Raw genomic sequence first — 15,407 nt, 5'->3', positions numbered from 1 at the left:
CTAAACTAATTGAGAGCAAATTAATTGAGGGAATAAATTCAATGGATATTTGGTGAATCCCTGCTATGTGGAAATCATTGTGCTGACCACTGGTGGTTAGAGATCACTAAAAGGAATTTATGGTTCAGTAGGTTAGACAGAGATGTAAAAGCTAACTTTAATGCAAGGCACAGTAAAATGTATGGGAGATAGAACTGCCACCTAGATATGTGGGAGTATGATGGAAAGAACAATGAATTCTGACTTGCTATGAAAATAAAGACTTTATTTAAAAAATAGTATTTGAACTGTGTGTAAAAGAATGAAAAAAGGTATAATTTGGATTAAATTTTAAAACCTGAGAGAAATATCAATAGGCATAGAACAGGAAGGATATTCTATGCTGAACAAACCCTCTATATAATTTCAAAGTTGGTTACATGGAGAGATGTAGCATGAGATGAAACAAAAATACTTGAAGTATTACATAGCTGTCCTTGACTACAAGGTGTGGAGATTAGACTCTTCCTTCAGTAGGATAAGGACCTATTTTGACTTGTGTCTGTGTTTCAGAATAGACATTTGTAGCAGTGAGGTGGGGAACCTGCAAAAATACGGTTGTCAGAGTCAACTGTAGCAGCCTAACTTATGGCAGTGCATGGGCATGGAAAAGGAAATGATGACAGACAGGTACATTCTGAAACAGCATTTTCAGAAACCGGACAATCGGACAATCACTGGGATGTATGCAGGTGAAGGAGGGAGAAAAGAAACATGACTATAGTTGCTGGCCTGAAGTCAGGGTAATCCAAGATCAATTGGGCTCTTCAAAATATAATTGCCTCCAAAGAAGATAGGTTATGTATGTTTGAGTCTGTGTGTGTGTGTGTGTGTGTGTGTGTGTGTGTGTCTGTGGGTGTGTCTGTGTCTGTGTTTCTGTATCGGAAGAAAGATAATGTATTAGTCAATTTATCTTAGAGTATGTCCTGTTTTAGCTGCCTGTCAAATATCCACCTTTCCACATCCAACAGATACCTTGCCATGTCCAACAGCTTGATGCTCAGGTCATCACAGGACATTTAACTTTGGGTGACATGAGTACACATAAAAGTGATGATTGAAAACTTGGGAATAGATGAAAGAGAGGAAATTTATATATTGATTTTTGGACAATGTTAATATTGAAAGATTGGGAATTGAACAAGAAGCCAGCAAGAAGTCCCTCAGCCACCAGACAGCTAGGATGAGAACCAGGGAGGTTTTCCATAAAAGGGTAAATTTGAGAGTTTTACATAGATTAAGTATGGAGAAATATTTACTTCTGTATTTGACTCATTAGAATTATGATTTTATATGATTTTAGTAGTATGATGTGAGCGAAGGCCAGATTTATAACTATGTATTAATTATGCATAAATACAGAATAAAATAATAAACTATCTAGATTTATCAATCCAAATGCTTAAATACATCAGAGTTGGAATATCAGACTTAGATAGTAGCATGAAATCTTATCTGGGAAGAGTGTTTAGACCACGGCATAGGAGGATTTAAAAATGCTTATAGGCCAAAGGGAAAGAATCAATAGAGAGGAAGAGATTATTGTAGTAAAATAAAATTGAAAGAATGGAATAACTAGTGAGCACAGGTGAAGGTGAGGGGAAGGGGTGGACTTTAAAGCAGTGAAGAGGAGTAAGAAACATGAAAAAAGAAAGTAAGAACTGAAAAACAAGAAATATGGGAAGAGGTATGGGTGACAATCAAAGGACGCCGCTCCATGAGGGACTCCATCTTAATAAATTAAGATTCCATTTTTCAGAGGGTACAAAAATATTGTTAAGGTTTAAGGCAGTTTTTCTCAAAATTAGCTACATATTAGAGCTGCTTTGTTTTATTAAATAAAATCTCTCCAAGTGACTCTACTATGTATTAACATATCATTTAAATAAAAATATTTCAGGGTGTAGTCCAGGCATCAATATTTTTTAAAGTTTCTCAGGTAGAACTCTAATACTCAGGACTAAGAACCATTGATTTAAGAGAATTGTAGAAGTCTAGGAATAGCATCTTTGGAGTACAGACAGGATAGCTAACTACAAATAGTAAAATCTACATCTTTAAAATATTAATATTATATATAAAAATCTATATCTCTAATACAGAGCAATTGATTTTTCAAGAAAACTAGCAATGTGTGAATGAGACCTTAAGACAACAGAGTGAGATATCATTTAGAGTCAACCTGGAAGATTTCATTGATGGCCTACAAAATTGTCTTTTGTGCAGCAAAAAATACACTGCATGAACTGAAGAAAAGAATGATACTCACTCATGCCAGTAATTTCTCTCTTAACACAAGATGTGCTCATAACCTCATTACACTTAATTTTCAGTTGTGAAAGATGCAGCTGCTGTTTTATGGCAGCGCTCCCATAAGTGTATTTCATGAACCATACATGTCAGAATCACCCTGTTCCTTTTTACAATAAGCAAGCATAATAGATATAAAGTCAGAAGGCTAGTTTATAACTGAGAACTTTTAACAAGAACCTGGGTAGTACTCACATTTTTATGACCAACCGATGCACGCTTGTGGACAAGGAGAGCTACCTCATAATAAGAAGACAGTAGACTCAAATAATTATGTACTTACAACAGGCCAAGATAGTCTCATGTCTACACTGAAAATGATCTGATTATAATACTTAAAATCTGTTTTCCAAGGCTCTCTTTGCTGGAGAGTGCTCATTGTCTCCTTTGTTTCTAACACTTTCACTCCTTTTGACAACAGATTACTAACCAAAGAGGAAACCAGTTGATCTTCTGTGGAGTTAGTGAGGAAAGGCAGGTTATTGAATGGTTAGTGATGAATGGAGCATAAGAACCCATTTTATGACCCTTAAAATGCAGTTGCAGATCACAGTTCTGAATTATTTTGCTCTGTTTTACATTTTTTCTCTCACTGGGAAATCTATTTCCTTTTATTTCTAGGCCCTTGGAGGATGTTTTATAGCCACACCACTCTTTTACCACATACCAAAATAACATTAAAAATACTAATTAAAAAGCTTCATTTCTTGGCATTTAAATAAGTTAAGAAATTAGAGGCACATAGACAAAAACAACAATCTATGTTCAAACAGATTTTCAAAGGGAAATATATAAAATATGACTCTTTAAAGGCAAGGCAAAAAGTGTTTTATAAAGAGATACATAAGGGAAATTAACTCTTGTAGACTGCAAATGCCAGAAATAAGCTTTTGATCCCCCAAGGCAAACATTTTTGAGATACGGTTCCACCACATAACTGCTATCATTTTCTTAGTTACACTTTCCAGTTCCCTGCTGGGGGTTTTTCTGTATAAACTTACTTTTATTTCCAATTATGTTATTATAGAGATGAGAATCAGATCTAATTAAATAAGAACATGACAATAATTTTCATTCCTTTATCTGTATAAACCATAATTTTACTCCCTATGAAAGAGTGCTTCAGTAAAGATAAATGTAGATCTCTAGGTCCATCAATTCACTAGAAATAAAGACCAATACACTTATTCCTCCCCATTCATTCAGATCTACTTGTTTACAGATCTTTCTTTCTTTCATCCTCAAATAAACATTTATTAAGCATCTACTAGTTTAGGCATCTACTATATGCCAGGCACTATGGATACACAGACTATGGATACAGAAACAAATTATAGTTGTGCCCTCAAGACAAATGGGTAAAAAAGGTGGATTTCATCAATATGACAAGTGCCATAACCAAGATGTGAATAAAATGTACTGTGGCTGTTTGAAACCTTTTCCCCACTACCCACATACATGGAAGAGGACATTCACATGGATGCATTTTTAGGTGAATTTTCAGCGCTCAGTCTATAATGTTACCCCTTCCTGTATCACTGAAGAAAGCACATCTTAATCCAATAAATAAAATAGGGGTAGCATTGAATTATCTCTAATTTATTTTAACAATTATATCATGCAAAATAGGCAATACTTCATCCTTTGAACAAATATTTACTGCATGGCTAGTATGTCTGGCATGTGCTGGTATTAGAGTAGCAAACAAGAGAGATGGCCACTGATGGAGTTTTTAGTTCGGGGTGGGGACAAGAAGAAAAGAAGATAATTTTAGTTGGTCATATTGGCTATGAAAGTGCTGAGAGAAAGTTACAGAATAAGAATGTGTGACGGGGTGTGTATATGTATGTGTGTATGCTGGGAGGCTATTGACACTAAGCTGTTAGGAAAGTTTTCTCTGAGGAGGTGATATTTTGAGCTGGGTCCTGAATGATGAGAGTGAATTAGTCTTGTAAAAGATCAGATAAGAAGTGTTCTTGGTTAATAGAAAATAGTATACAAAAGCCATGAGACATATTGTTAACTATTTCTTCCCATACATTTCACACTGATGAGGACACACCACTGCACCATAATATCTTGGCTAGAAACTACTGTTATTGGTGGGTTGCAAGAACAGGAACTATTAAGGAAGAAGAATTACTAGGAATTATCTACTGAAAACTACCAAGGAATGCTTCCTCACAAAGTAAAAAGTCTAAAGAATAGGAGAAAGTAATCAAGCTATAAATAGAAGGGAAAGAGATCAAGGTAAAGGAGATAATTAGAGAAAATGGGAAAGAGCAAGGCACATTCAGGTAACTGGAAATGATAGTTCAGTAGGACTGAAACATACATATAGAAATAGAGGGCCAAAGATGAAGCTGGAGAGAAGAGCAACCATAACATAAAGACTTAAGTACACTGTTGAGGCATTTGGAATGCTTTTTTACTGCTCTGAACTATTTATCTAATACTAAAAATATATAGGTACACAAATTTATTTATTAGTATTCACTATATACTATACTATTATATATTAGATTATATTCTATATTATTATATATTTTATGTTATATATTATATATAAACTTTAGTAATAATTAGGAGCCTTTCTAATACTCTAAAAAGTATAAAGAATCATGACCTTCCTGGCTTGAGAGTAATTTCAAATTATTAAATCTGACTCTCAGATGTAGAGGAAAATATAGATCAGTGGTCTTTACATGACTGGGCAGCTTAAACCTTTTGGGTTTGTTTTTTATATTGATTACTTAAGTATTACTTATAGAGCTTCAGATCCAGGAAAGCTGAAGTGAATCTTTCTCATCTGTATTTCTCAACCACTCCCTAGATAATTTTGATGTACGGCCAGTTTGGAAAGTACTAGAGTCAACCAGATTTCTAAAAATCCTCAAGGAAGAATATTATTACTTCTTTATGGTTTATATACAGAACACAAAAAAGACTGTAAGATAACTTGCAATTTATTTAAATGTAATAAGTATAGCTAATGATAAAAATAAAATAAATCAAGGATAAAGTTTTTGCCAGATTTCTGTGTTTTCAAAGATACAATCTACTATCTAATCTTAATTTTTCCCATTGTAATGATTCTATTTCATGTCCAGGTAATCAATGTCTAATAGTATTACCCAGCAATTTATTAATACAGTCCTTTGTATTTATCTGCAAAGGAAATTTAACCAATTTCTACAAGAGTTCAAAATAATTTGAAGTTTTAAGCTACATGTTTAATGCTTGAAACTTCAGTATATTAAATATATTCATTATATTAATTAACTACGTTCAATATATTACATTTTAAAAATCAAGTATAAAAGGTCAAACAGCTATGTGTACATCTAGTTAATTCTACTTTAAAGTCCATGTAGATATACTTTCATTCAAAAAGTAAACATAAATTTAAAGCTTTTTAAGTTAAATTATGCCTTACAATAAGTCTGAAATTCACTTTCATTTCTTCAGCAATGTCTTCACCAATGCGTTGTATAATGCCCAAGGAAATAATTGCTTCAAATATCCTCACCTGTATGACACTGTCCCCAGGGTTCATATCTGTATAAACATAGACATCATAGGATATTTCAGGGAAGGTTGGAGTGTTATCGTTTGCATCCATCACCCGAATATTGACAGTAACTGGTTCACTTTCTTGAACACCATCAAATGCCGTTATCTTTGGGGATAGAAAAATACATTTAATAGAGTATTCATGGAAACATAAGCACTATGGAATTAACTCCTACAATTTGAGAAGTTTCTCATATGTAATTTACAGTTTTAAGAGGGTGCTAAAATGTTTGCTGATAAAAGGAAGTAATAAAACTATAATAGTACATATAATCAAAGTGTTTTAATGTGCTAAGAAGCAATTACAGAGGAGACTGCTTTGTTTTTAATGTATTGAATGCAAGCACGTTTTAAAGAAGCTGATAGGTAAAATGTCTTAGAGGCTTGAAATGGCCAATGACACTGCTAATTTTTAGGAGTTAACTACTATTTAACCTTTAAAAAATTAATAGTAAAATACTCTCCATTTTTACATGTTTTGTTTACAATGCAACAGTTGCTTTTACAGCCAACATGCTTACATCAGTCAAGAAAATAGGTGCCCTAAACATGTAATATCATTTTCTAATAATTCACAAAAATCACAATTTTTAAAGGACCCATTGGCATTTGCTAAGAGTGATATCTTAATTACATTATTAACTTTTAAAGAAGGTCTCACCAAAAAAATCAGTGCTATAACACTACCATCCTCGTTCTGAATGACTTCTGAAATCCACTCTGTATCTAAGTTTTAACCGGGGACTTTAGGTTTTCTGAAAGCTCTGAGTTTGCTGTGTAAGCTTTTCCCGAAAAAATCCTCCTTATATAAATTCCATTACCTACCCTTTTCTATCAGCTCATTTTCCCCCTAAATTTGAATAAAATCTAGCTCAGAAATTTGGATAATGAATAGAACTTCCTTTTTACCTCTATTCAGCTGTCAACTTTTCTCTCTCTCTCTCTCTCTTCACTAACCTAACCTACAAATTCTTGTTGTGGGAGGCTGTCCTGTGTATTATAAAAGGTTTATCAGCATCTTCAGTGTCTACCCACCAGATGCCAATAGCACCTCTTCATAAGAGTAACATTCAAAACTCTTTCCAGAAATTGCAAACAGGTCCTGGGGAAGGGCAGGATGGGGAGGGTGGTGGGTGCAGGAATCATCCCCAGTGAGAACCACTGGCCTAACCCTATGACAAAGTTAAAAATGCAATAACAATAAATAAATTAATAAATGTTAGAAAATAATTTTTTTATTTTGATTCTACTTTATAATATCTCAATTTAAGTCAATCATGAGTGTATGGTGAAGAGATTCCCATTTTCTTGTTTTCATTTCAAAATTTGTCTTTCTTCTGTTGGAAAGAATGGTAATAAACGACACAAACTTACAAACAGAAAAAAGAGAAATACATGTGAAGAATTTTTTATTATTTATATTCTGTTATTACTTGAAAATATTGCATTTTTCCTTTCAAATCATTGACCTTTTCAGTTTTAAACAGACACCTCTTTCTCTTGCATACATATATATGTATATTTATATACATATATATGAAATCTCTTTACCGAAAAGATGTAAGTTTGCTGTTCTTCCCTGTCCACTGGTTGAAGTAAGGTGAGGTAGCGAGTGATTCCAGTCTGCGTGACAGTGAAGACTGAAGTATAATCATTCAGAAAAAGGTGAAGCTCTGGGTCTTTCGTCTTTAAAAAAAAAAGTGCCATCACTTATAATGTTAATAAACAATGCATTTATTAGTTCATTACCTGGAAATTAATTTTTCAAATTTATTACAAAAATACATAACTGTATTAAGAATTTCTAAAGAAAAGAAAGATTTAACTAGAAATTTACTCATAATTGCGCAAAACTATCCACAGACAATTACTCACTTTGTGGAAAATAAAATACTTAAATAAGTACTAGTATAATTAATGTGAATAAAAGGAAAAATAGTAGGAAGAAGAAGAAGACAGAAAACAGTCCATTTGAATATATTCTTATTGATTATTTAATATCAATATTTTCCAGAACTTCATTGGACTCGAGAAATAAGAAATAAATACAAGAAAAGGAAATTGGAGGCAAGAATTTTAGCTGCAGAATTTTACAATTAATTCATTTGTAGTAATAAACTGCACACATGCATATTATTAACCTGTTCTCATGTTTAATGTAAAATAGAAATAAAATTGGTTATGTATATAATTCATTACCTATAAATATTGTGCTTGCTCTTTCTTATTTTAATGTTGTAAAGATTCTCCAAGGGGAAACGTAATATTTATTTTAATTAAAACATTTCAGATGATTAGATTCAAAATATATGAATTGACACGTGTCTGAAAAAAGGGTTTAGAAAAAAATGATATATACATAAAAAGGAAGTGACTGCAAAAGTTCAAAACACAGGTAATTAACCAGGCCTTGGAAATCCTTCACAATCTTATTGCCATCTCTGAAAGACAAGGTATTAATCTCTACAATTCAGAGAAAGAACAAAGACATAAAATGGGTAGGCTTGGATTGGCGTCTGCATAGTGGAATAGCAAGGAAGGTGCAGCAAATAAAATGGGAATGTTGAGAGAGAGTGGACTACCAGGAAGGCTGTGAAAAAATAGATACAGGGATGATACAGCGAGGCAAGGTGTTTTACAGATTATGGCAACTTTTAAAATATTATGGTGTGAAATGTGATTTAATATCACAGATTTCTAAGTCTGATTGGGCTGAGGGCGGAGTAGAGAGCCAGGAATTGTTAAACACATTGTCGATTAAAAAGAAAAAAAAATTATAACTCATATTTAAAAAATTTCTATGTAGAAGTGAGAAAGTTGAAATGCACACTACTATATTAAAAGGTTGGCATGATTTGATCCACAAGATACTTTACATCTCCCTAAAGTTTCAATATGTGTATACTTCAAATAACCTTGGAATGAATGGTTTCATTTGAACCTGACACAAGTTCTGTATTTGCAGTATCTTATTAGGAGATATTATTTAGCTATATCATGGCAGCTTCCTTGTCCATGATTTTGATATAAGGTCAATGTGCTACATTTATCTCGGAACACTAAAAAAATTAATACTATAGATAATAATATCTGTTGGTCCACTTATAAAATAATCAAAGTTGTTAAGAGTTGTAAAAAAAATCAAGAGGCTTCTCACTGATATTTTCCAATGGGCATTCAGCTGTTTTCATTTCAGTGCCATGACCCCAGTTTCTCAGCATGGCTAGGAAGTGGGGTATTTTGGTTAATCAAATAGGTTAGTTAATAAAAAGTTAATTCTTTAAAAAAGTAATTTATAAAATACACATTAAAACATATTTTTAAACCACATTTTTGGGATTCTTCTTTTGTTATACGTTAGAGCCAATTGTAATCTAATTCAATTATCATTTTTAAATGATCAGAAATGTTAGCGTACAGTTTCAATTAATTTTAAAAAACTAAATAAATATGAGCATCTGCCTTTTTAGTGTTTACCCTTGATTATACCTATCAAAGTAAAGTCACTAGGCTTTTAAATTCATGTATTTTTTTCTGTTCTCTGAACGTACCAACAATGGTGCCAACAAACACAGCTTCTTTTACTCATATTACACTACGAGTAATCCAAGCTGAGCAAGTTTTGCTATGTGATTTGCTTGCCAAATATTTACTTCTTTCCTTTTGTTCAAATCCTTCAGTCATTCTCTACTTCCTTTATGACTAATCCTCTCTCAATTTCTCTTCTTCCTTTCAACTGTAGCTTCTGTTAGTAAATTTGTTAGATATATTCATTCATATACTCACCACGTTTTAAGCATTTTTTTAATGTCAGGTACTGAGATAGTGCAATACTGTAATGAATGTTGGGTTGTAAACCAATGTATGTATATGTGACTGTAGTATGATTGTGTCACAAACCACACTATTTCACAAATTTATGAAAGCGACAAGATTTTCATTGCCAAGCAACTCCCATTCGAAGATGATATACACACCAGGACTTCATAAACAGGCTCTCTCATATTTGATAACCAGAAACACTAAAGTCCTTTTGATAATTTAATTGTCTCCATTTCAAGTCCTTTTATAAAAACTAGCTAGGGACTAAAATAACGTTTCCCAGAACTGCAGGCTGTTTTATGTAAAAAAAATAACAGAATGCATAATGTTAGTATTGTACATGGCATCTTACAGCTTATTCCAATCTGCTTTGCACAGTTAATTTCTGATTAAAATATAACTTTTGAAGTTTATTAATATTTAAAATAATAACCTTCTAAAATTTATATATGTATATAGCATGCATAGATGCTATTGGTAAATGTCTGGGTATTTAAGAATTTAAGAAGGCAGATTTGGAAATGTTCAGCTGGTTATCACTCAAAGTTTAATACCTTAGATTCATTTGTAAGGATAATACTAGTTTCAGGTGTGGTGTACTATGAGTGTAAATGGAAGATAATGCTCTGGCTTATTATTCTGATAGGGACAGTATATTTTATGTAGTCCTTGTGTCTATAAATTTATTTAAATTAAATATTAGTTTTCTAAATCAAAATATACACAGAAGGCTGATTAATATAACAATCTTTTTCCCCAACATAAAGAAATATTATTTTACTCTAAAGTATACATTCAGCATATACCAAAAGCACAATATATTACTTTGTTAATTTGTGTATTATTTTCTGGGAGTATAAAACAAACTCTGATATTTATTCACAGCACAAATAAAGTGAATGCAAAAGTAAACACATATACAAACACAAAGGTAAACACATGAATGTAAAATTTTAAAATCTCATCATATAGAATAAATATGTTCAAATATGACAGTCTATTGGATTTAAAACCAACTATGGGTTTCCAATGAGACTCAAAAGATGACATCACACATACATACACACACAAGATTATATGCATCCTCATATATATGCACATACAACACAGAAATGTATATGTGCACATACATATGCATACTTATGCGCATACATATAAATTACAAAGCATAACAAGAAAATAAGAAAAAATTTAATCTCATCTGCCAATTTGAATTAGTTGACAGTAGTTCTCTGAAGTACCTTGTTTAAAAGGGTTCGACCCTAAGATTAGAATTTTTCTAAAAGAATGCAATAATGAATTATTAATGCTCCATGGGCTAAAAAAATTAATAATTAAATAATGTTTGTTTAAGTTCACATGCAGTTTGGATTCTCCACGATTTCATACTACTATAACCAATAATATGATGTAATAAATTTAAATTACACATATATTTTAATAGTTTTAGGTCTTTATAAGTGATAATGAAGTAATTGCCTATTTTTTTTTTTTTTTTGTAGAAAGGAAAAAGAAAATGAACCACAGCAATTAACAAAAGAGCAAACACAAAATTAACACCTAGTACCTACAGGAACTCCACCAGGCGGAACCTATATGCAAATTAAACATTAAATTAAAAAATGTAAATATAAATGACCACAAATATATATGGCATACAAGTGTACATTAGAAAAAACAATGAACCACAAAACAAACAAACAAAAACCTTTTCCAGTTTATTTAAACTAACAACTTTTTCGAAGGTGTATTTTTTTCTTAGTATTTTGAAACATCATAACATATATGATAGTATAACAATATTTATAAAGCATATAAGTACATTATACCTTTATAAGTGTACTGTATTAAATTTCAAGGATACCTTTATTTTGAAACAAAACACTATATAGGGATGCAAACTGACTTGGAATATAAGTGGATCATTGCCTTTCTGCAAGCCAAATGCATAACCTCTGTTGATTATTATTCCCTGTTATTTTTTTATAACTAGAATTCAATAAGCAACTTTTAGTGGTCTGCCACTGAAAACCTGGTGGTTTCAGACATGCCTCTTTTGCATTACCTGCTTTATGTATATTCTGGACTATTATGAAACTGTGAAGTAAGAATGGTTGAAAAAAATTATAAATACGATTCATATATATATTACATATGCATGTATAAATATATATTGATATCTATATATCTATAGGAAGGAACATTAGTACAAATATTTTTGTCTACTTTCTTTTTCAGTTTTACTGTGACCCTTAATATTCCTTCTGACTCAAAATCTAAACTGCTAAGAACACCACAAATCACCAATCTCTGCTACTAGTTCCTAAAACTTTGCCTTACTTTCTACTGAATTGAAGGGAGAAAACAACTTCATTTTTGGATAAACAGATCCAAGTCTGTCCCCTTCTTGGCATCTGCCCTGTGGCTTAGCTGTGCTCAAGAAAACCAACTCCTGGAATGACTACTTCTCTTTCATGCCTGATGCTTTATCTCTGTTTCTGTTGGTAATACCTGTATGAGGTGATGTGTCTTTGTCCTTAATCTTAAATCCTGTATCCTTATGCTGATTAATTTCACTAATTCTGACATTCAAAAACTACTAGAATTTACCATGTAGTAAAATTCTTGCCTGCAAACTAAAAGGGCCTTGAAGTTTTCTTTTGTTAATACAGATCTTAAAATAACCTAGCAATGAACGTATTTTACTTTTGAGAAGTGAAGAGCACTTGGCCTGGAAAAAAAATATGACTCAGAAGGACATAAATTCATCTTCAAACACATCAATGACTAATCTAAAGATTTATTCTGTATACTGGCAAATGGAAGATATAAAGAATAATGGTTGAGTTACAAGAATGCTCGTTTCAACTCAATGTGATGAAAAGCTTTCTAGTAGTTAGTTGTTCAACCATGGAATGGGCCATATTGTGAAACAGTTAATTCAATACCATTAGAATTGTTGATACATATGCCAGGTATTCTCATTCCTTTACTTGTGTTTGAACTTATTAGTTTATTAAACAATTACTAGAACATACTAAGTTCTGGGAACTGTATTAGATCTTCATGATACAAAAGTTATTAAGATCTAGGACCTATCCTCGATTTAAATTCAATGAGGGAGAAAGACACACACAATGATGTAAATATAACTTTAGAGAAATTCACCAAAAAGAGACATGCAACTCAACTGAGAGAATGCATAATCTAGAAAAGATTCTTAAATGAGGGTGTGCCTGAGCTGAATTCCAAACACTGAGCATGTTCTTCAAGCCAGTTCATGTAATTGAAAATGAAAGATTTCAAAAAAGAAAATGTAACAAACAAAGGTAATTAGATAAGCAGTAGTTTGGTGTAACGCATGAAACCACAAGTAGTTGCTAAATGTAATAGGTGAAGCAGAAATTTTCAGAAAATGAGGCTGCATAAATGTTCAGGTATCAAGTAGCAGAAAACCATGCACATAGGCTTGAAATTTCTTCTGCAGCAAGTCATGAAGGTATACTAGGTAGAAGTGTGATATAGTAAGATTTGAGCTTTGAATAAATCATTCTAGTGGCTGAGTGAAAGATGGTTTTGAGTAAGAAAAAAAAATGGGAGCAAGAAGATTAGGAGGCAATTTTAATAAAAGACAAATAGGTTGTAAGAGTGGAGAGAGAAAAAGAGAGTCAAGAAATATTCAGAGGACAAAACAGGAAGAATTTAAAGATTTCTTAATTGTCTTGAGTAAAAAAAAAATCAAGGATGACTCCTAGGTTTCAAGCTTGAGTGGCACAATGAAGTGTAACATCAACTCCTGAAGAATGGATTTTAATATAACATTTCACATAGTATAGGAAGTTGGATTAAATGATGTTTAACATTCTATGGACTTATTTAAAGTATAGATATATCGAAGTTGTAGATGATATTTTAGAAAAATTTGTCACTAGGGATTAGATATACTTGTTCAGTTTCTAGGCACCTAATGACCATCACTCACTGCAGATGATTTTAGAAAGAGGATGGGCCTAAATAATAAACAAATGGCCAGATAGACATTGCTTAATCACTTGACATTTCTATAAAACATAGTAATTATGGCACTCTCCATGCACATGGCTTTATCTAAGGGAAATTTTCTCTCCCTTCCCATCCCCACCAGCCCCAAGTGAAGGAGCAGGCCAAGGTGGCAGTGACTGCTACCATATATCTTTTTGGGTCACTGGCATTTGAACAAAAGGCTGCAACTGGTAAATATAAGGCTCACAGTGTTATACAGCTATCACGGGGTAGAACCAGCAGTCAAGCCCAGGTCTATCTAACTCCAAAGCACAAACTCTTAAGAACCACAATGTGCCGTCCCATCCCTTGGAAACATTCAGAGTATTTAACAGGCTAACTGAATTGTAAATCTTCAAGAGCAGAATTCTAAGTAGTGTTTTCCAAAGGTTTCAGACCCAGGAGCTCTCTCCACCCTAAGTCAGTAGTACCTTGAAGTCCCACTATCCTTTACAAAGTCCCTTAGAATGCAATTTTAACATTCGTAATTTTAAAGTGAATGACAATCCAGAAAAGTAAGAATGTATGCAAGCAAACATAGGGCTTAGTATGCAACCACTAAACAATATAAATGTACCAAGAAGTACAAATACATAAATTTTGCCATTATGGAAAAACTAAAACTACATTTTTTTTTTTTAGGATTTAGCTTGTGCCAACCACTGTGTTCATGAAGGTGTGACTTAAACTATTAGAAATTTCCAAACTGACCAGTCACTGCTTAAAATATGATTATGCATTTAAATTAAAAACATGAAATAAAATCCACACCATAATTTGTGGGACATAACTGGGCCTACAAAATATATTAGCTTAGCCAGGATAAAACTTCTTAATGTGGTTCTGTGAGTTTTCTAGTGAGTATTCACTAAATGACCTGTGACTCATGAAACACATTAAACTTCAGGAAATCCCTAAACACTCTGTGATGTGGGATGTGAAATTGTGTATGTATACGCACTTTTCTAGGAAGAAAGTCTATAGCATTAACAGCTGTTATCATAGTCAGACTACAGTCAGACAGTATAAAACAGAAAGGGGCTATCTAGGCTAGTGATTAAAATCAATGACTTTATTTCCATTAGACCTTGGCTCAAGGTCTAACTCTACCATTTACTAATTCTGTGATCAGAGTAAGGCATTTAAAATTGCTTCAAATTTAAGGCACTTAAATTGCATTTAAATTTCCCTTTCTGCAATATGTAAAATTGCATCTATTATGTTTGCTGTGAAATTTAAGGGAATTAATGCAAGATAAAGCATTTACTATATTATCTGGCAGGTATTAAGAACTCAGTGTGAAGTAGCTGTAGTTAAAACACATGATGAAAGAAAATGGGAGAGACTAAGAAGGGCAAAAAAGGTAGGATGAGGAAAAAAAAAGAAAGCAGAGAAACATATAAAGAGTAAAATAAAACACCTGGTGAGAAGTGGAGTGCACACAAGAGTTATCACAGCCTCTGCTAAGGGTTACAAAATTTTTCCAGAAAGAAAAAAAAAAAAAATCTGGAAGTGCCCTTGTAATTTACTAAACTGATGACAAAATTCCATGTAATGAGATTTTGGGGGATGTTCCAGAGCTATGCTGTCTAATTAGTGACATGCGACTATTCACATTTAAA

General features: G+C 32.5%; 1 protein-coding gene across 1 annotated transcript in view; it reads right to left on the bottom strand.

Moving 5' to 3' along the window:
• PCDH15 (protocadherin related 15) overlaps positions 1–15,407 on the bottom strand; it is a 416,523-nt gene that overhangs the window by 281,078 nt on the left and 120,038 nt on the right. The window contains exons 8-9 of the mRNA XM_089897353.1: positions 7,474–7,608; positions 5,879–6,028 (exon numbers count right to left, since the gene is read on the bottom strand). Coding sequence (XP_089753479.1) covers positions 5,879–6,028; positions 7,474–7,608 — 285 coding nt within the window. The remainder of the gene's footprint in view (positions 1–5,878; positions 6,029–7,473; positions 7,609–15,407) is intronic.

The sequence above is a fragment of the Delphinapterus leucas genome, chromosome 16 (genome assembly GCF_059928025.1).
Source record: "Delphinapterus leucas isolate spDelLeu-1000000601 "Yukka" chromosome 16, BTC_Dleu_Yukka2, whole genome shotgun sequence".
NCBI classification, from domain to species: Eukaryota; Metazoa; Chordata; class Mammalia; order Artiodactyla; family Monodontidae; genus Delphinapterus; species Delphinapterus leucas.
Note: the sequence above shows the minus strand (reverse complement) of the source record. Positions and strands in the feature narration are given on the sequence as shown.